General features: G+C 39.5%; 1 protein-coding gene across 1 annotated transcript in view; it reads right to left on the bottom strand.

Annotated features, from left to right (window-relative positions):
* Positions 1 to 22,963, bottom strand: part of Slc9c2 (solute carrier family 9 member C2 (putative)) — a 50,267-nt gene that overhangs the window by 17,691 nt on the left and 9,613 nt on the right. Inside the window, exons 5-17 of the mRNA XM_076872943.2 lie at positions 19,077 to 19,193; positions 17,612 to 17,773; positions 16,734 to 16,833; positions 16,332 to 16,475; positions 14,837 to 15,005; positions 13,305 to 13,386; positions 11,504 to 11,670; positions 10,778 to 10,888; positions 7,506 to 7,603; positions 6,478 to 6,597; positions 5,203 to 5,401; positions 4,348 to 4,536; positions 933 to 1,082 (exon numbers count right to left, since the gene is read on the bottom strand). Coding sequence (XP_076729058.2) covers positions 933 to 1,082; positions 4,348 to 4,536; positions 5,203 to 5,401; positions 6,478 to 6,597; positions 7,506 to 7,603; positions 10,778 to 10,888; positions 11,504 to 11,670; positions 13,305 to 13,386; positions 14,837 to 15,005; positions 16,332 to 16,475; positions 16,734 to 16,833; positions 17,612 to 17,773; positions 19,077 to 19,193 — 1,808 coding nt within the window. The remainder of the gene's footprint in view (positions 1 to 932; positions 1,083 to 4,347; positions 4,537 to 5,202; positions 5,402 to 6,477; positions 6,598 to 7,505; positions 7,604 to 10,777; positions 10,889 to 11,503; positions 11,671 to 13,304; positions 13,387 to 14,836; positions 15,006 to 16,331; positions 16,476 to 16,733; positions 16,834 to 17,611; positions 17,774 to 19,076; positions 19,194 to 22,963) is intronic.

Below are 22,963 nucleotides of genomic sequence, written 5' to 3'. Positions count from 1 at the left end.
ATTTGCTGGTAAATGGATGAATCTGGAGACTACCATGCCAAGTGAAATAAGATAGTTCCCAAAAGTCAAAGGTCAAATGTTTTGTCTGATATGTAGAAGCTAATTCAAAATAAGAGGGGTGGGAGATTAAAAAGAAAGAAGAAGAAGAGGAAGAAAGACCAGTGAAGTAGTGTAAGGGGAATGAATGAAGTGAAGGATGGGAAATCTGACCTAACATTCCTATATACATACATGAATAAACCTCAGTGACTCTCACCATCATATACAGCCACAAGACACTGACGAAAAACAAAACTATACACACAAAAGATCAGTGGAGCAGATGGAAGGGAATAGGGGGAGGGAGGATGGAAGGGGAAAGGGAAGTACTGGGGACTGAATTAGAACAAAGTATATCCATGCTTTTATAATAATGTCAAAATGAATCTTAGTATTATGTATAACTAAAAATAACTCTTTAGGCCAGGAGGAACCTCTGAATGTTACCAAGTACAAAGTACATATGACATTTAAGATGGGCCTTTTAGGGACAAACCTATTAAACTTCAAAGAATGCCCCGAAAGGACATGTGGGTGTGCGGGAGCCTGGTTAAGAAGTGACTCGCCATCTCCAAGCCTGCCTGGTACTAAGTGCATAGAGCCAGGCAGGATGGGGGTCCTCTTCACCCGCTCCCCAACACCAGCCACCCATGCTGCCCCTGTGGGTGGTTTTCTGCTATGAAGATAACAAGTGAGTTTGATGAGAACAGCTGAAATGTAAAGATGAGAGCTTGTTTCCTTCCTCAGCTCCTTTAGGACATGATAAACAGACCCCTTCAACTTCTGATGTCTGTCTGTTTGGCCGAACATATATAGAAATGATTTAAAAGAAATTAATACATCTAAGTGGTTTTCCCTCCCCTACCCCCCGAAAAACAATGCTTATCTCTCACCTTATAAATTGATTTACGGCCAGAAATTTGTTTTATTAAAAGTTTGGCATCTTCTTGACTTTTGACATAGCCTTTTGTAATATTGTACATCAAGCTGAGGTGTTTTTTGACCTGCACATCTGCAATATTTATCAGCATTGGAACTGCTAACTGGGATTATGGAGAGAGAGAGAGACAGAGAAAAGCTCTGTAAATTTTGTGAAATTTAAAATGGTGCTTTTAGGTCATAAAGCAGAAGTTCCCAAAATATTGTCTCCAGACAAATAACGCAGTATTAGACACTTGTTAGAGATCCAAATTTTGTAAGGATAGCCTGAGGCCTGAGCCTAAATAACTCCTCTTTAAAACTCTGGTTTGAAACCTGCACACCTACAGAGCCCTCCAGTATGGCCCTCAAGCACAATCAAGGGATATGCATCTGCTGGACTTAAAGCCTAAGGCTTGAGACCTTTGATCTGACACTTGAACTTAGCACACAGAGGGAATGTCTGTTATCATGATTCAGTGTGTTTGCAATGCTTAGAATTAATCTAGAATAGTTTGCTGTGAATTGATTATGTCTATCTAGATTAAAGATTGTCATTTCCTTGATTAAGAACCTATAGAGTGAAACTATCTTGAGTGACTTGAGTGAATAAAACATTGGGAAGGGCAGAAGCGTGTGGACATTCTTTATCTCTCCCCTCAACTGCAGATGTCGAACCTTTTGCCCATTGTGACACCCAATCCGACGGTACTTGTGCTCCTAAGCAGGGGATCCAACAGAAACACAGGCATGAACAGAGGGGGCACCAATCAATAATAATGAAAAGGGCGTGGACAGGGGAAAGGTAAGGAAAGGAGGAAATTCCAGAGACCATAGAAAGAACAAGCCAAAACTCTTCCACCAGATTCCTGGCTCCGGGACCCCTGCTCTTTGAAGAATTCTGTCTCTGTCGGTTTTGCAATAAACCTGCTGTATGCATGCTATCTCTGTGTCCTGTTCTTCAATTCTCTGCTGAATGGAGGTAAGTAACCCAGCAACCCTAGATAGTAACATAGTTACTGACTGAAGAACTCACCTCTGTACCAGTGTCTTCTCTTGTGAGATAAGAAACTTAGGGAACTAAGGTCCTTCTTAGCTCTCAATTTCTCTGATCACAGGTTGAGGCAGGCTAACGTAGTGACTTCAAATTTTTAAACATAAACCTGTCTGGCTTCAAATACCAGTGTCCACCAGCTCTGTGACCTGGAGAAAGTTACTTAGTGACTTGGAGGACTCAGTGTCCTCATGTATAAAACGCGGGTAATAATGTGTAAGTACCAGAATTCCAATGGAGACACTGCTCAAAAGCAGAAGCAGTCACTCGCACAACCAGGGAACTTCCCACAGGCTTATAGCTATGTCAAAGCTCAGGGACAGATGGCAAGGGACTGGGTAAAAAGGGGGTTGGGGGGGGCGGGGAGAAAGAACAGGAGAAGAGTATCACAGTGCAGGAATTCAAGATCAGAAAAAAGAAAAAGCTTTTTTAGCCACCATTTGGTTGTGAAACTTGGGGAAAAGGGAGAGCTGTTTAAAGAGGACTTTTCCAAAGCTTTCCCCCACAACACACTGACATTCCCTGAGCTGCCGCAGTCTGGCTGGGCACAATTCACGATCCACTTGTCAAAAGAAAGGAACTTCATTTTTAGTACACACACACCAAACCACACAGCTCCTCAGGAAAACCCTCAGAGCCCAACTGCCACCACCGGTTTCCCACAAGCCCCTCAACCTCCCCCACTCCTCCTGCTCTTGAGGCTGATTGGCTGGGTCGTGTGGGCAGAGCCAAAAAAGCCCCCAATGAGCAGCTCCGTGATCTGAAAGGGCAGGGAAACAGCCCAATGAGCATCACCGCAGAGGAGCCAATCAGTTGGCAGCTAGAAGTTTGCTGGGGCTGCTGTGAGCCAATCATCAGCTGGCAGCTGGAAGTTTGCTGGCAGCTGGAAGTTTGCTGGGGCCCCTTCGGCTGTGGCTCTCAAACTGTGCTGTCCCTTTGAACACAGTGTCAAAATCTCTAATATTCTTCCAAGCTTCCCAATGCAGATTTGTTTATTTTCAAATCTACACGGTGCTGTTAGGGTACCTGTGTATAGTGGTGACATCTGTTATAATAATTTAACTGGATAATGTATGTAAAGTACTTTACACAGTCCCTGGAAAATATATATATAAAAAAAAGCTAACCATAGTAATATTGAGTCCTTAAAGATACTTCATTGAGCTTTGTCTGGAGTATACTAGGAAGATTCCATTTTATTTTTCACAAAGTACAACTTATAAAATAATTGTTTTACATTTATCAGCGTAAGATATCTGTATAAAAACTGATTTCCTAAAGAAAATTCTGTCTTCTATTTTAAGACCTAGCCTCAGTACGTGACTCTTGATTTCTAGAGTCATTTGTATTAGGTAGAGTGATACCTACGTGAGCACTCCACTCTAAACTCAGCCCATACGGTAAAGATCATAGAGAGGGAATTAACCCTAAAAGCAGGTTTTGTGTATACAGCACCGCACAGCAATCCTCATGACATTAATATAAAATTTAAAAATGACCAAAAGGAGTCTATGAGCACAAGCTGGACAAACAATTCTAACTTTAAAAAACAAAACCCTGAAATCTTTCCGAGGAGGGGACTAGGTGGAAAATGCTAGTGCATGAATTTGGCCCCTAGTGTTTACGGCAAGGTTTAAAAATGCCAAACCTCTACCATTTCAATACATACTAATAGACTTTTTTTTTTTTGATGTGATAAGAATTAATAAGAAAAAATGGAGTGGCAGGTATAATCTCTCAACTCCCAAGCTGAATGCTGATGTGGTGCATCTCCATTGGAAAGAGAGAAAGCAGGTGTAAATGTTGAGAATGGAAACATAAAAATCTACCCTCAGAATTCAAACCAGGGCCATGAAGAGAAGGAATAATAATTGCTAATGAACCTGAAGACCACAGGAAAGTTAATTTCCATAGGCAGCATGCTATGTGAGTAGGGGACTGTGGAGGGGGAGAATTTTCCTTGCTATTTCTACATAGTTTGGGTGATAGGAACAAATTCTTCTGACATTTGAAGGACTTGCCCGCTTCTAGAGGCACCTATTTTTTCACCTATTTACTTAACAGGAATATTCACTAAGGACTTAACTACACAGCAGGCACTGTCTTGAGCCAGAGGTTACATCAGTGACCAAAACAAGAAGGCCTGCCTTGGGGGACAGTACAGACAAAAAATGGGGAGAAAAGTAAGAGTTAGCAAACAGAACAGGGTCCAGAGGAAGGAGCACAAGGCTGAAGGTGTGCACAGGTGGCCACTGCTCTTAAAAAAGGAGATTTCTGAAATCACTTAATAAGTGACATAGGAAAAAAACCTAACAATTTAAAATTCAAAGTCTTACCTTGAAGATAGGAAGAAACCTAATTATTCTTAAGTATCCCATCACCACTGTGAGCTGGATAAGGAACAAGTTGCTTGTTCTTAGTCTGACAAAGTATATACAAAAGATATCCACGAGCCCAATAAGCAAAATTAAAAATTCCAAAGTATTCCAATGTTGTTTAAAATAGTTCCTTTTCAGAATAATTAACTGTGTAGAAAAGAAATAGAATATATGTCATTCATAGTACCTATACATGGTGTAAGGGGAAAAATTCTTACAGTTTGATAACTAAGCTCTCGGCTATAAATGAGTTATATTCCAAAAGTTGAGCTTTAAGTTATTCATTTGGAATTTCCCAAAATTCTTTGTAATCTCCAACATCAAAAATTTTAGTGTGAATCAAAATATATAATCTATAATGAAACTGGAGTGCCAAAACCAAGAATATAAAAAATAGCAATAAGCAGATTCATTATAATACCGTTCATAACAAAGTCTGAAAGCAGTTCTGGAGACTGCAGGGAGAGGTCCTCGTGTTATGACAAAGACCAGCAAATCATTGTTGCTTCTGTTTGCTAATTTATTTCTTGTATCACTACTGAAAGTATGTGGAAGAAATCTCTTTGTCTGGATTTTCAACTTTATTTTACCTAATCCTATGATTCTCTCTACTTTTATATTTAGTTAATGTCCAAGACTGTGACTATTCTATTAATTTCATTATTAAACTCAGAAAATTCAAACAAAAGTTACTAAAATTCCAGGACCACATCAACCATAATAACAAATAGCTTCTGTTAACAAATTATTTCAAACTATTCTAAATATCTGCATTATTCTTTTCATGGACTATATTTTTATTTTAAACAGTACCTTCAAAGTTGATTCTAACGCACATAAAAATACAAAATAGTGGTTCATTGATATCAGTGCTGATACATTTAACTCTCTTGCCATTGGCCATAAATGTATTATCATGGGATAAATATACAATAATGTCTTAATATGTCCTGCATATTCAAATTCTTCTGAAAATACAAGGTGATATACAAAAATCAGAAATCTATTATTCCTGGAAAAAAAATCAAATAAAATGTCAGATCACTTCCAAGAATAACAATTAAGAGCTGAAGTTTAACATTTGTTTAAATAAATCATTAAAATTCATTTGAAGACTACAAATAAAATAATAGATAGCAAAAATAAAAGCATAATTTCTGCACATAAAAATCATAATGGAGAAAGATAAAAAAATGTTTCTGTTCATCTATATCCAGGATGGAGAGCATCTTTTTTTAAATAAAAAAAAAATCAATGCTATAGGATACAGGAAATGATGCAAGGATTCATAAATCAAAAGCAAAAACAAAATGACAAGAATATGAGTTACACATCAGCATTATTTAAATGTAAGAATAGAAAAATAACTATTCAATAATTATTATTACATGTATTTCTTAAAACTTTTCAATCCATCTAAAATAGACCCTAATTATTTTTTTGAGCCTGATTTTTTTAAAAATAAATTCCCTGCATATGTCAATATTCTAGGTGTTTGATTTTTCTATTTATCTTTGATTTAATTAAATGGAAGAAAACAAAACAATGTCTGATTTTGTTACAAAAGATCAACACCCACTTAAAATTCAGCAGCTTCAGTGGTGAAGGTATTGTTAAGTCCGAGTTGTATTTCTCCTAAAGACAGACCTCAATACGACCGCCCTGCGGCACAGATGAAATTAAACTGAGCTAGATCTAATGCACCAGCTGGGTACTTCTCACCCTTGCACTGCACCTAGAAGAAGATGTACGCATCCCAGTCCACGACATGACCCCACAAGACCACCCTCTCTTCTTCCTGCCCACGCTTTCATAGAGGCACCAGTGAAGGGGCTGAAACAGAATGAAGGGAAGCAAGCACTCTGTACCTTCACCCCTTCGACAATGAGAGTTGACCATGATTTTAGTTTTATTTTAATAAGGAAAATCAAAGTCATTTATTCAAAAACTATAGAAATATACTATTTTCAAGGGTATTGCTATTAAAAGTTCATAATACTTGTGTGCACGTATGAATATGTCACAACGAATCCCATTTCTAGGTGAAACTATGATGCACAAATTAAAAAACAAGTTCACAATACTTACCCAGGTAGAATAAAACGTCCCTTCTCTCTATGATATTCCAAGTAAGTTAACATGTTTTTAAACTTTATAAGCCAACTTCTAGCTCTTACATAAGTTGAAACATCATGAATATTCATGAATCTAACAAAAATACAACATGCATTATGATAAAAACTGACCATAATAAATAGGGGAATATAAAGGGGAAGTTATACTAAATACAAGTTTAATGAGGATCTACTAAATAAATTCACTGAATCCCAAGCACCCATCCACCTATCCACCTGTGGTCATGGGACATGAGATACCTGTGCCCCCATTCCTAGACCAATCCTTTGGGGTTCTGAAATCCAGCTTCCTTTTGTCATTCACTGCCCAGCCCAAGCCTCCCCCCACAAAGGCCCTGATTTTCATAACCCCAGGGACCAACGACAGCTCTCCCACAAAGATCACTGGGCTGCTGCCCTGCTCACTCTCACCCTCAGAGCTTTGCTGTGAATCACCTGTTACCTAATGCTTGCCAGGACTGTGACCAGATATGCACTTATCTCTGAGACACTGGGTTTTCCCCACCAGATTTCTTCACATCTATCAAAACCAGTTGAGCCGGTTCCCACAGTTCTGTCTACCCCAGAACTGTTTAACCACAGACCCAGGCCTCCGCCTCCTCCTCTAGCAATTTAGTGGATGTGATATGAAAGCAACACACTCATAACATCTGCAGAAGCCACGAAGTTCTCTTCATGGGTCCCCTTGTCTCTCATCTAATTACCTTATAGTAGGACCTTCCTCCAGAGTCCCCTAATGTCACCCAGCTCATAAAACCACACGGGAAAATTAGCAAACAAGAAAAATAGAAAATACATGAATAGATGGATAGATGGACAGATAGATGGATGTGGATAGATAAAATAGATAATAGATTGATCAATCTGGACATTTAACACTCCATTTGTTCATTCTTAATCACATACCAACTCAATTTTGGAAATATCAAATTTAATTAATTAATCAATTAACTGAATTAATCAAAGAAGTATTACACTTACTTTCCTTGGATGGGGCAATAGCTTTTCGTTGCACCAATTAATATCCGGGCTGCCTCTACTCCAAGGATGCCATCATTACACTGCTTTTCAAAGCTACTCTAAACACACAATGTTAAATAAAAATTACAAAAGATCAAAACATGAATATAATCTACTCTGCCTACAACTTACATAGCCCTTGCTATTATTACCAAACTCAATAAATTGGCCCTCTGTATTCATAGTTTCTGCCTCTATGGATTCAATCAACAACTGAAAATATTCAGGGAAAAAACTGATTTATAATGAGAATATATACATTTTTATTATTATTCTTCAAATAATACAGTATAACAACTATTGACATAGTGTTTGTTCTGCATTGTGCATAATTCAGAGATGATTTAAAGAAAACAGGAGGAAAAGCATAGGAAAGTTATATGCAAATGCTCTGCTAGTTCATATAAGCAACAAGAATCTGCAGATTTGAGTGTCCATTTTGCAGCTGGGGATCCTAGGACCAATCCCACGTGGATGGTAAAGCATGCCCACAGATGAAAATATACTACTACAGAGAATCTACAGGAGGAAATAAATTTCATTTGATTCAAATATCTACTCAGAATTCATTTTTTTTTTACTAAGTACAGTCCTAAATGTTATAAGAGATACAGAGGAAAGTTCCTAGCTTTAAGATGCTCAGAACCTACACAATTCAGACTTCATTTCTGCAATATAAACCACACCAGTAGCACCATCCTTGTAGAGCAAAAAGCAGTGCAAAGTATTAATTCAAAGTGTGACTAATATCTCAGCTCCACCAGAAACTACCAAAAGAGAAAGATATTCCCAGGTTAACTTTCGCCTCTAAATAGGAGGCTTACAGGACCACAAGTAGACCTAATCAAATAAGAAGGTCACCAAGACATATCATAATCAAAATAATTAACACAGAAAATAAGGAAAGAATATTAAAAGCCCCAAGAGAGAAAACACCAGGTCATGTTTAAAGGCAAACCAATAAAGCTCACTTCTGATTTCTCAGCTTAGACCCTACAATCAAGGAGGGCCTGGAATGAGATATTCCAAACCCTAAAAGAAAACAACTGCCCTCCAAGATTACTATACCCAACAAAGCTCAGTTTCAAATTTGAGGGGGAATTAAAAATGACAAGAATATACTAAAAGAATTCATGATGGGGGGAAGTACACTTTTACATCATTGGTGGGACTCCAGACTAGTACAACCACTCTGGAAAGCAGTAGGGAGACTCCTCAAAAACTAGGAATGGAACCACCGTATGACCCAGCTATCCCACTCTTCAATATGTAACTAAAAAAACTGAAAGTCAGCACACTACAGCGATGCCACCACATCAGTGTTTATAGCAGCACAATTCAAGAACAAATATGTTCTTCAACAGAAAATTAAAGAAGGATCTACAGATTATAAGAGACTTAATAGAGATATTGGTTAGTTGCAGTGTGTGAACTTCAACAAAACTCAATTTGAAAGTATAAACTGTAAAGGAAGCGTTTATCATGTTTCTAAGACAATTGAAAATGTTAATGATTTGATATCTATTCTTATTAAGTAATTATTAATTTTAGGAACAATATTAGCATTTTACTATGTTCTTAAGAGACTTTAAATTTTAATGTACATTTTTAAATATTTACAGATGAAGTGATATGACACCCAGGATTTATTTCAAAATAATATGGAAGGTGGGGGAGTGATTGAAGAGGCAGAGGGGGCAGGATGGTTGTGTGTGGATAATTGTTAAGGCTGGGTGATGGGCACATGGTGACATATTATACCACTTTTGTGTATGTTAGGAATTCTTCATGACAATGAGTTTTTAAAAGAAAGTAAAAAAGAAGAATGTGAACACAGTAAGTATATTATATACTTGCTATATTGAATAAAATTTGTCCTATTTAAATAGAAACCTAATTTAAAATGTATAATCTGATACAATTGACTCAAACTTGATTTTACCTAGCAATATTCCTGTGTGTATGTTAGAACATGTAAATTATTAATACCAAAATTTGAAGAGAATTTTTGGTTTACCAGATTTACTTTAGCTTATATTTCTAAAAAAAAAAAATTAAAACAAGAGAATTTTGTATGAAAGTCAACCATGTCAAATTCGTAAAAAGCAGTTTCCAATATTTAAAGCTGTTTATCTAAGTATGTAAATGACATTAATAATTACTCTAAAGACCCTCAAAAATAACTACTAGATACAAAATCAGTGTATAAAAATCAATAGCTAGGGACTGACGTTGTGGCTCAGTGGTAGAATCTTGCCTAGCATATTTGAGGCACTGGGTTAGATCCTCAGCAGCACATAAAAAAATAAAGTTATGTCCAGATGGACATAAAAAATTACAACTAAAAAAAATTTTTAAATTTTTAAGTCAATAGCTTTTCTGTAAGCCAATAATGAACCTTTTGAGAAATAAATCAGAAAATTTTCCATTCAAAATAGCTTCAAAAAACAAAATATCTAAGAAGAAACCTAGTTAAGGAGGTAAAGGAACTCTATAAGGAAAATAAAGGAACACTTGAAAGAAAATTGAAGAAGGCATTAGAAGTTGGAAAGATCTCCCATGTTCATGGATTGGCAGAATTAATTTTGTTAAAATAGTCATATAACCAAAGTAATCTACACATTTAATGCAAGCCACATCAAAATACAAATGATATTCTTCACATGATTGGAAAAAACAATTCTAAAATTCATATGGAAGAACAAAAGACCCAGAATAGCCAAAGTAATCCTGAGCCCCCAAAAAGCAATGCTGCAGGTATCATAATACCCAACTTCAAGTTTTACTACAGAGCCCTAGGAACAGAAACCACAGGGTAATGGGGGGGGGGTGGCGGATACAGATGCATAGACCAATGGAACAGAATGGAGACACAGAGTCAAAGCCACACACCTATAGAGCTGGACATGGTGGCCCACACCTATAACTCAGTGGCTTGGGAGGCCGAGGAAGGAGGACTACAAGTTCAAAGCCAGCCTCAGCAACTTAGCAAGGACCTAAGTGAAGGTCCAGGATGTAGCTCAGTGGTAAGGTGTCCCTGGGTTCAATTCTCAGTGAAGGAAGAAAAGAGTCGCTCAGGGAAAGAAGAAAAAGAGAAGGGAGGGGAGGAGGCGGGAGGGGAGAGGAAGGGGTGGAAGAGGAGGAGACGGATGGGGACAGGAGGAGGAGGAAAAGAGGAGGAAGAGAAAGAAGAGGAAGGAGGAGGAGGAAGAGGCGGCGTCAGCAATACCAACCATTTGTATTATCGCCACGTGCAATCTGGCTTCTTCTATTAAAACTTCATCTGTCGGGGACTGCTCTGTTTCATCATCATGTACAACGTGGGAAAGTGGGACAGTATTTGACTAAGTTGTAGAAAACAAAGAGATAAAGTTAAAAATAGGTAAAAAAAAAAAATTATTAGAAGATAGCAAGACTATACTCAGCAAAGATCTCAGTAACTCAGAGTTGCTCAGATAAGGAGCCATGCATAAGCTGGGAACTGTTTCACCATATGAGAAGTGTGTTTTTCAATTGTGATGAAATAAATATTCCTTTAGGTGCATCTAGATAGCCAAATTGTTCTCCAAACTCTCCATGCTTGACTACTCTCAGGATTGTCCTGTTTTGTGCTTCTTAGGACACTTACACTGGGAGCCATCTCTTGGTATCTCTACCCATTGGAAGCATAATCTCTCCTGCTGCCCCATCAGCCAGTTTATGAAAACATCCATTCTCCTCATATTTGGCAAATGAGGCTAACCACCAAGACCTTCTCTTTGGAGAAAGAATTCAAAGTCATTTCCCCAAGGTGGCAAACTCCTGAGTTCTCTGACATTTGGTTAGCAGAATCAGGTTTCTTTTTTCTTTCTTTCTCTCTCTCTCTTTTTTTTTTTTTTTTTTTTTTTACAGACTATAAGGCCAGGCAGACAGACCAAGGGAAGGAAAAGAAGATTATTTTTTGTCAGGCACCAACTCACAGGAATGATGTATTCGATCTTCGCTTTTTCTTCCACTAAAGTCCAGTTGACATTTGTCAACATCTTTTCGGTCTTGTATAAAGTGGTTGTGTTCTGTATTATCTCCTGAATGTGCTGAATGGCATTTTGCATGGCCATTTGTCTTGGGAGGGAAATCGCACAAAAACCTGAGACAAAGAAGAGCAAGGGCCTGAGCCGCACAGTGAGGGCTGCAAGGGAGAACGCACTGGGGGCGACCATGCCGTGAGCTCCCGAGTTCACCTGCAAACCAGAGCATAGGGCAGGTTTTCCACAGAATCACCCTACCCTGTTTCCTTTGGCTATATAACTGAACTGCATCTGGCCCAATTGCTAAAGGCATGACTTAATATTTCAAGGCACCCCACCAGTAATTCTCAAAATGTGGGAAACTACCTGTGTCTTCTCCAGGTAGAAGGGCTGCTGATCAAACTGTCAAATTCCTGGGCTCCGTCCATACCCTCCGAATCAGACTGGCCTGAGAATTTGCATTTTTAACAAGTTCTTCAGCTGTTTCTTATCCATAATAAAATGTGAAAGCCAATAGAGACACCTCACATTTAACATCTTTCTCCTGGCCAGCAAATCTGCACGTGCAAATGTCATCCTCCTCTGTTCTTGCTGGCCTGTGCTCTCCCAGCGTTACTAACTTGGTTTATCAAGGCTATGGGCATTCAGAGGTGGCTACTCTGATAATGATACCAAGTATTTCACACATGGAAGGAAACCATCCCTCTTTAAATTAGCGAGTTGATCTTGTGGTTTATCCGTGAACAAGTGAGTGGGGATATGGAAATTTCTAGTAGTCTGATCAATTCTAGATTCCCTGATGGAATCAGTTCTCGTCCAGCAGAGCTGAGGAGCCGACCCTCCTACAGGACTGCCTAATCCCACCCCAGCTCCCTCCCCCTTGACCACTGCTGCCGCCATCCGATTCTAGATTTCTCTACTGGATGTGTCTCTTGTAACTTTATTATATTTATGCACTTTGTGATAAACAAGTTTCAAATACCTTTTAGATAACAGAAAATGTTCCTGTTTAAATTTAATTACATGTAAACTTATTGCTATTATCAAGCTCAAATTCCTATTAGAAATAGACAACGGTGGCAGAGCTTGGGGCTTGTCTTCCAATGTCCATTCTCTCCTTCTTCCTGTCACCAATAGGATATCTGAACTGGGGGTGAATACATGGCCAGCCAGAAAAAGATGATATTCCCCATCTTCCCTTACAAATGTGTGCCACGTGATTAAATTCTGGATAAATTTATTAAATTCTGGATATTTATATTAAATTCTGGATATTAAGTTCTGGTTATATAGATATTAAGTTCTGGATTGTGCCCTTAAAAGAAAGATGCTTTCCACCCACCCACCTATTCCCATTTCCTCTTCTAGTTGCTTGGATAATAGACATGTGGTAATGAGCAATCTCCTGCCCTGCAGACTAGAGAACAGAGGAGCAACAGAAACAGAAGAACTTGGACCCCTGGATGACCTCGTGCAGCAGAACCATCCCACTCTTTTGGATTCTGCAGTGAGGGGAAAAGAGATTCCTGTGTTTTATTTAAGCCTCTGTTCACTTGGCTTCTGCTAAACCAGATGAACCAATATTGCAATTACACAGCATCATTATTGTTATTAACAAAGATAACGAGTAAATGAAAATAACTGGCCTCTAAACCAGTTCCTTGAACTTCATAAGAAATGTCTGCATTACCCCCAACAATAACTTATTTGCATTTTTCTCCCCAGTTAGGAAACAATTATGCATATACTTTACCTAATGTCCTAGCCGAGAAAGTCATCATGTATGAATTTATTGCCATAGTCAATAGCGATATTACTTGTACATAGAAAATAAACTAAAAACAAAGCATACAGATGATTAGAAAGAAAATATCACCTCAGTTTTCAAAAGGCAAGCATCGCTCATTTAACCACCAACAAAATTCCATCTTAATCTTTTATCTTTAATCTTTACACTGTCTCCAGTGAATAAGCTGAGGCAAAAGGCCAGTTTTGTGGACACTCTTTGAACACGATATACCAGGGAAGACATTATACCCGGAAGAATGTGAACAAAGGAAAAGCAATAGGTCGTGCCAGATAAGGGCACTGAGAGAAGAGTTTTCAGCCATCACAGACGTGGCTGTGAAACACGCAGGTGGGGAGACACCCAGCAACCAAACAGGACGGGGACATACATCTGCTGCCAGCATTTACCGTGGCTACTGAGAGGCTGTGAGGGAGCAGGCTGGAACTGAGGTGCAGTTTGGAGAGGCACCAAACACAAAAAAATAAACAAGTGCCTCTGTAAGTTTGGGCTTTGCCATTTATTGACCATGTGATTGAGGCCAGTTAGCCCCTCTGAGTCCCTCACCATAAAACAGAGTTGATCTCTCCAGGGTGTTTCCCCATCTGACTGGTAACAGTCCCCTCGTGTGCCTGGTGAACACACTGATTCTGCAGATGGTGATTATTACAGATCGCAGAGCCAAGAGGATTCTTAACATCAGACAGAGTTAGGAAACACTATGAAATGGTTACCCAAATGCTAGTTAACATCTTGTCAACTTGGTTTTAAGCCAATTCATTGCTTATAAGAGAATCAAAGGAACTGAAATGTTGGTCATTATGATTTTCCTCTGGTTTACTGGAACTCCCATGTTCCCCTGTGAAGCCCACGTATATAAATCTTCAGGACAGATGCGGTGAGGAATATGATACTCCATCAAGAAAAGCACTTCCTCTTAAAAACTCCTTTAATTCCAGACCACGTGGTAGCAGTTCTTAATGCCACGCTGTTTAAAATCCTTCTTAGTGTGCTTCACTAGCATTTCCGCTCTTGTTCTGACAGATGGAGGGATGGGAATGCTCCTCCATAAAGACATCATTTTTTCCCATGCTTTCTGACATCAATTGAAAAAGAGCATTTGTACACTTAACGACATTTATGGAGCATGTCAAAAGGGTCAGGTGTTTTAGTGAGCATCATCTCCAGCCTCAACTGGAAATTGAGGCTCAGCAAGGCTGGGAACTTCTGCAAGGTCACCAGACCAGGACTGGTGGAGTCAGGACGGTAAGGCAAGTCTCCTTAGCACCCCTGTCCTAAACACATGACCACTGGTCTCTGTCACAATGTCAACCTTAAAGAACTTTCCTCCAAGTTCCCTTCTATTTAAAAGAATGCATTTTAAAAAATCTAATTCAAAACCAGTTAACTTTATTATTTGAGTATAGTAACAAGTGCCACAGAATAAGAAAAAGTGCATAAATACTAGTCACCATGAGACATGATTCTTTTTTCCCTACCATTTGTGGTGCCGCTACTTTTTGATCAGCCATGTTATAAATATCAGGAGACAAAAGTAAGCTAAAAACTCCTTTAATTCCAGACCACGTGATGACAATTCCCCATCGCCAACTATACTCATAGCTGGAATGCATCAAAATCGGGGTCACAAAAATAACAGCAAGCAACCTGTGGACAGAAAAACATTGAAAACAAATAAATCACGCCTCACATATGAATGTTACTTACAGTTGAAACCATCTACTCAATCCTAAATTTTTCAAGATGCCATTCTTAACATCAGACAGAAAGAGAGGTGACACAGTTTATTGGAAAGTCATTCAAGCCTTCTGGGACTGAACAAATCTATCTAAATTTTCTGTGTAATACGAGTCTTGTAAAATAACGCTTGGAGTTCCATGTATGCATACAATGATTTATCATTAACACTATTGTGTACTATTTGCATGTGGGTGGTAAATGCCCGCATGGAAACCTCTTCAAAGAACATTGACAAGATCATCTATTCCCTGAAGGGTCATAAAATGACTGGATTCGGAATCCGGAATGGGAAGACATATTGTAGCTACATGAATAAACTTAATCCAACCAAAATTTTCCTTAGCTTCCATAGAATCATCCACTAAATGTCACACAGATCATTTCAAGTTGTGCCTTCTTTCTATCTAGGTCATTTCTCTGTAGGATCCCAAGGGGATCTGTGCCAAGAGAATATCAGCACTATAGTTCATATGAAGATGAGTGTAATAAGTGTAATGTAATGTAATTGTGGGCTCGAGAACTAAGCTTATGGTGGGACATAAAATTGGTGCAACCACTATGGAAAGCAGTATGGAGGTTCCCCAGAAAACCTGGAATGGAACCACCATTTGACCCAGTCATCCCACTCCTAGGTCTATATCCAAAGAACTTAAAATCAGCATAGTATAGTGACACAGCCCCATGTATTGATAGCAGCTCAATAAACAATAGCTAAGCTATGGAACCAATCTAGGTGCCCTTCAATAGATGAATGTATAAAAAAATTGTGGTACATATACACAATGGAATATTACTCAGCCATAAACAAGAATGAAATGACAGTATCTGCCAATAAATGGATGGAGTAGAGAATATTATGCTATGTTAAATAAGCCAATCCCCCAAAACTAAAGGCTGAATGTTCCCTCTGATATGCAGATGCTAACACACAATAAGGGTGTGGGGGAGAGGGAAGAATAGAAGTTCATTGGATTAAACATAGGGGAAGGAAGGGAAAGGAGGGGAGATGATAACAGGAAAGACAGCAGAATGAATTGGACATAGTTTTCCTATGTTCATATATGAATACAGACCAGTGTAACTCCACATCATGTACAACCAAAAGAATGGGAAGTTATACTCCAGGTATATGTAATACATCAAAATACATTCTACTGTCATGTGTAACTAAAAAACAAATTTTTAAAAAAGAATCTAAGCTCAGTGAAACAAGCTTTAAAATATAATTATTACCTTACAAAATTCACTGTCACAAATAAGATGAAAATGAAAACTACGGTGCTAAAACTAAAATGCTTGATTTCTCCACATCCAACCACGATGCCGAAGAAAGTGTATATCAAATGGTGGTACATAGAGGAAAATATGATCAAGAACCTAGGGCGAAGGAAAAGGATGCCATTGTAAGCAATGCGTTTTAAAACTATTTTCTTTTTACACAAACACATCTGTCTTATGCCAGTCTTTCTCGGCTGAGTGAAGGCACTTGCTTCCATCACTTGTTCTACAGACACCATGTTGCTGGGCGTGGTGGCACACACCTGTGATCCCAGCAGGCTCAGAGCTCCTACAGGGAGTCTAGTGAAGCGCCCACCTTCCATGATCTCTATACCACGTACACAACAGGAAACTTACTTCGTGATTATTAACTCCATCCTCGGCTTGAAGCTTAAGGAATCTAAATTCAGTCCTACAGTGGCCAAAGCAACAATGCCTGACATTCCAAAATATTCCACTGTGGAGAGAAAATACATAAGTAAAACAAATGCATGTAACTCTGCACACTGAGGTACCTTATCTTGGGTGAAGAATTGGGATGCGGGGACTTGAGAATGGTATTTTTTCCTTACAGTGCTGCTTCAGAGGATTTGCCCCCATAGGATCAGAAGCTAGCAAGCAAACTTTTTCTGTAAAGAGCCAGATAGTAAATATCATTCAGGCACCTGTCACAATTTGACTCAGCCACTGTAACGCAAACCCAGTCATAGATAATATGCAGTCAAATGAATGTGTATTCAAATAACTTTGTCTAGACACTGAGATTTGAATTTCACACAATCCTCACACGCCATAAAACTTTTTCTTTCCTTTTATTCTTTTTTAAGCCATCTTATGATGTAAAAAACATTCTTAGTTAGCAGGCTGTCCAAAACCGAGCAGATCTGACCCGGTTGAGGATCGGCTTCGCGATCTCTGCTGAGCACCTCTAGGACACTTGCTTCCCGGGCCAGGGCTGCAGGCCCATCTCAGGGCTTCCTTGACCACAGTGCCCCCAACCCCGAATCCTGTCTTGCTTTCGCCTCCTTAACAACAGCGGGAATTCCCTGGGCTCTACACAAATGGGTAAATCTAGTCTGAGGCAAAAATACCAACCACGAAGAATGTCTGAATATCTCCAAAACCCAACAGCCCCAGGTTGAAAAACCTTCAAATAGCACATTAAAAACATCAGAATCAGACACAAAAGAAGAAAAAGAGTGTGAAAGCATTTTTTTGTACTTATTTTTGCTCACCCACGTAGAAAGTCATATACACCATTGAAAAGCACAGGATGACATTGGTCAGTGTATTGCTAAAAATGTCAGTCAATATAAACTGGATGACTCTTGCACACCAGTATCCACAGATTATGCTTCCAAAAATGTCCAAGCCGAGTCCCACAATGATATGTAACTCTACAGGAAAAAGAAAGAGAGCGCTGAGCTGTCACTTTGGTTTCTTTTACCCATGGCACTTTGGTTTGCACTTGAGATTTCATGTGGGGATCTTGTTCTTCAGCAGAAGGGGGTGTCCCAGGAAAGCCGTTCTGTTGGGATGTCCTTCCTGTGCAGTCTGCAGCTTGAGGCTCACTCACCATCCCCAAGAGTCAGGCAAAGTGTGCAACTGTGAAAACCTGTGCATGTGAATCTCCAAACAAAGGTCAACCAGCTGGGGATGCAACTTGGTGACTGAGCTCTTGCCTAGCAGGTGTGAGGCCCTAGATTTGATCCCCAACATCAGGGGAAAAAGAGAAAAGCAATTCCAATTTTTAAAAAACTATGTCAGGGCCAAATGAAACCTAGCCAGGGTCCTGTCAAACTGCGGTCGGTTTGTGACCCCTGCTCCAGCCCAGGGGCTTTTGAGAAATGGAGAGGTGAAATTTTCATTAACTGAGCTACTAATGGTAGTAAGTGGGTGTGTGTCAGGGTAGTCCTGGACAACAAAGTCCTAAACAGTAGAAATGGCCCACGGCAAACGCCTCTGGTGTCTTCATGGGGACGTGCCCCAAACACGTGCTGCCCACCACTGTCGAGAATTGCCTCCTCTTGCAGTGATCACAAATAGAGATGAGGAGGACACCCTTTCCTCTCCATGCTCTTTCTTTCACCCCTTTCTTCTTTACTAGCACCTCATCTGGAAAATAGTCAGGTAGCCTGCCCCACACCTCAGTGATCGTCAGCCACACAGATCTGGCACTCGCCTCCCTGGTACTGCTGGACCACTTGGCTTTCACCCTCGGGCCCAAATCCAGGACCAAGCCAACGCTTAACATCCATTCACTGAGACGCAGATTGATCCAGGTAAGAAGCAAATCTGCACCAAATGATGCAATTGTGATGTGGGCACGTGTGTGTGTGTGTGGGCACGTGTGTGTGCGTGGGCACGTGTGTGTGCCCACGCACATGCACATGCAAGCACAGTGCTAGGAATCAAACCCAGAGCCTTACACATGTGAAGCAAGCATTCCACCACTGAACCACCCCTCAGCCCCCCCATATATATATGCATATCAAGGGAGATAAAATATTTTTTTCAATGTTCTTTGCTCTATACTGACCAAGAAAACACATAAATGGGCATCTTTTTCTTGTTAACCATTACAGCATTTTAATTGGTTCGAGAGTAAAGTATAGGGAGAGCAGTAGAGACATCTTGGAAGCTTTTTCATTTCAGTAAGAAGGACTTTAGAAAAAGTACAGACCCCCAAAATGGTCCTACCTGTAAACATGGTAATCTGTTCTGAGCTGACCCGAAAAATTCCAAAAAAAATGCAGGCAACACTACAAATGATCAATGATTCTCCTCTAATCATGTCAATATACATTTTAGAAAGGCCTGGAAAAGGAAATAAAGAGTATAAACTACTGAGGTACGTAAAAATGATGCCCTTATTCAGGGAACAAAGAGAAGGAATAGGAGAGAGGGAAATTGAAAGAACAGAAGGAGGGAGGCTGGGGTTGTGGCTCAGTGGTAGCACACTCGTGTGGCATGTGGGTTCGATCCTCAGCACCACGTAAAAAATAAATAAAGGTATTGTGTCCACCTACAACTAAAAAAAATTTAAAATTAAAAAGAAAGAACAGAAGGAGGAAACAGCCATGAGTGGGATGGGTCTCTAAGACAATTACAGTCGTCATTTTTAATTTTCCCTTTGTGCCTTCTGAATTTCCAGGGACAGAGGAACATGACAACAGCACTCCTTGTGTTGGCCAATGTCTCGACCATGCTCGAGCTTCAAGATGAGACAAATCTTAGGACTCTCCATTTAATCTGAATACACATGAATCAGACCCCAAAAGAATATCATTGCTGAGTACAAAGTATGATCCAGCAGTTCTCCTCCTGGGTAGATACGCAAGAGAACTTAAAGATGCAAGTCCACAGGAAGGTTTGTATGTGGACATTTGTCACAGCTTACTCAGCCAGAAAATTGGAACAAGTCTGTGTTCATTGGCTAATGAGTAGATAAACACCTGCGGTCTCTCTCTCCACAGAAAGATATGAAGTACCTACCAACTTGTGTTATAACACGGAGGACCCTGAAGCATTATGCTCAGTAAAAGAAGCCAGACACAGAGCCTCTTACAGTAAGTCCCCCCACCCCCACCCCCCACCATCCGAGGCTTTGCTTTCCATAGTTTTATTCACCCAAGGGCAACTATGATCCAAAAATATTACGTGGAAAAATTCCAGAAATTCCTATGTTTTAAATAACTTATTTTAATATATTGTTATAATTTTTCTAGTCATTATTAGTTATTGTTAATCTTTTTGTGCCCAATTTATAAATTTTTATGATCGTTGTATAAGGCAAAGCATCGTATTTATAGGCTTCAGTACTATGCATGGTTTCAGGTACCCACTAAGGGTTTCGGAATGTATCCCTGTTGAATGGGGGAGGACAACTATATTGTATGGTTTGATTTATATGATTGTCCAGAGCAGACACATAGATACACACCAAAAATGGAGTAGAGTAGAGGTTACCAGGGGCTTGAATATTGAATTCTAAATTTCTGATAACCACTTTCTTCCTGAAGGACTTCCTGTACCTTTTTTTTTTTTTTTTTTTTTTTTTTTTTTTGTGGTGGTGGTGCAAGCTGCTGCTGAGAGATTCTATCAGCTACCATACGTTTAAGGAAGAATTTTGCCTTCACTGTAAGTTGTTTTCACTGAGTGTAGAATTTTAATCTGGGAGTGATGTTTTGGTACTCTAAAAATGTTGCCGCACTGTTCTTGGGTTTGCTTGGTTTCTGAAGAGATTTTCTTTATTATAATTGTTCCTCTGTATATAAAATATCTTTTTCTCAGGCTGCTTTAAATTTTTTCTCTTTATCAAAACTGGTTTTAAGGGATTTATTTTTACGTGCCCTGGCGTAGTTTTGTGTGTGTGTTTGTGTGTTGTGTTAGTCTTGGGGTTTACTAAAATTCTTCAACTTAGGCTTTAGTTTTCATGAAACTTAGAAAATTTTTATTTATCATTTATTCAAATATTTTTGTTTTTTCCTTTTTCTCTCTTTCTCCTTTTTTTGAGACATGTATACCAGGTCACCTGTAGTTGCCCCACACCAATACTCAGTTCATTTGTCCTCTCAGTTCATTTTTCTCTGAGCTTCATTTTGGGTAGTTTCTATTGTGGTGTCTTCAAGTTCACTAACCTGTCTTCTTCAGTGTCTAATCTATCTACAGTGTGGTTTTCATCTCTAGAAGCTTGATTTAGGTCTCTTTTATGTATACAATGTCTGCTGGTGTGCTAATAAACTATCTCTCCAAAATTTAAAAATGCCCAGTTGGCAGTGCTTGCCAATTCCATGAGTACACACTTCAGCCCATTCTAAGCTACCAATGATTAATAATTGTGTTTGCAAAATTCCTGATTATTTAACAATTGGCCCTTATAATCTGGTATGAGCAGGTTCTACACTATGCTCAATCTTTCCTTTATTTTTGAACTCTTGGAATATGTCTGTAATAACTATTTTTTGAGAGAAAGGTTCTTGCTATGTTTACCAAGTTGGCTTTGAACCCCTGGGCTCAAGTGATCCTCCTGCCTCGGCTTTCCAAGTAGCTGGGACAGGGGTGCAGCTGCAGGTCCAGCTTGGGATAACAGTTCTAATGTTTGTCTGTACTAACTATCATCTGGGTTATTGCTGTGTTATTTTCCTGATTATTTTGCATGCTGGGTAATTCTTACGAGATTTCAGACTTGTACATTTCCCCTTCTTAGGTACTGTATAAATTCCTATAAATATTCCTATAAATATTCTTGAGCATAAGAACATAGTTGAGTTACTTGGAAACAATGTGAACACTTGAGTCCTGCTTTTAAGTTGTGAGCACCAGAGCAGCCTTTAGTCTAAAACTAATCCTCCCCACTACGGCGGCAATAACCTTCCAGGGCCTCTCCCTGACGTCCCATGAGTTATACTGTGTGGAAGGAAACCTGGCGGGAGTTACTCCCTTTTCTCTCCCCAGTGCTGGGCACTCTGCTTACATGCAAGCACTGATACTGACCCAGTCAAAGATCCTTCAAGGCAGCTCTGTGAACTCAGGCTGCCTTGGCCCTGGGGGACTCCCGGCTCCAGCACTGCTCAACTTAGAGAAAGTACCAGGCTCCAACCAGGTTGTCCTTCCCCGCCACTGACACCTGAACACTCCTGCCAGGTGATGAACGGAGGCCAGAGCCATCAGGAGTCATGGATCTCTCCCTTTTTTCCCCCCACCCCAGAGGAATCACCGTCCTGCGTCGTCTGATGCCCAACATCTAAGAACTATTTTTTCATACATTTTGTCCAGTTGGTTAGTTGCTTCAGGCAGGAGGGTAAATTCTACCTGAGCCACAGGGGTATAAAAACAGAGGGCCCCCACGTCTCCGGTGAGTTAGGGAACTGCGACTGGGGCCAGCCCTGGACTCCTTTTACTTGACAGCGGAAGCCCCAAACTCAAGAACATGTGACCCAGGGTGGCACATTATGCGCCTAATGCAATGGCCAATTGACAGAGAAAAGATCGCACAACTATACACATTTTAAAAGCAGCTGTTTAAAATAATCCATCATATATATTTTTATAATTATATTTAATATTATATTTAATAAAATCCATCAAGACCTAAACTGATCACATTAGGTGACAATTTTTTTTAAGTGAAAACAAGACCTAATTAACATTCTGATTGTTTTCCTTGGAGGTTTTGAAATGTAATTGAGTAAATGTAGAGAAAAGTCATTTTATATTATTATTATTTCTAAGGACATTATATCTAGTTTAAGAGAAAGGAAATCTCTGCTTTTCGATGTTTGATCTAGATGTAAAACACCAGAATATTCCAAAGCTCAGGGTCAATGTCAGGGGCGCTCAGGTGTGACTGTGGATTAATATTTAGCTGGTTGTGTCTCTCTTCCTGCTTCATTATCATGGCCGACAAAAAAGGCAAGCTCCGCCGCCCTCGACTCTCTCACCACCTGCTGCCAAGTCTGTGATGAAGGCACAAACCCCTGCTTCCTCAGGACTGGGGTCAGCACATGGATGTATCTAGTGAGGAGATCCTTTAATTCTTCTCCCAGATTCAGTGAGATGATGAGGGGCAAGTAGAAGTTTGGCAA

Source organism: Callospermophilus lateralis, chromosome 13 (genome assembly GCF_048772815.1).
Source record: "Callospermophilus lateralis isolate mCalLat2 chromosome 13, mCalLat2.hap1, whole genome shotgun sequence".
Classification (NCBI taxonomy): Eukaryota; Metazoa; Chordata; class Mammalia; order Rodentia; family Sciuridae; genus Callospermophilus; species Callospermophilus lateralis.
Note: the sequence above shows the minus strand (reverse complement) of the source record. Positions and strands in the feature narration are given on the sequence as shown.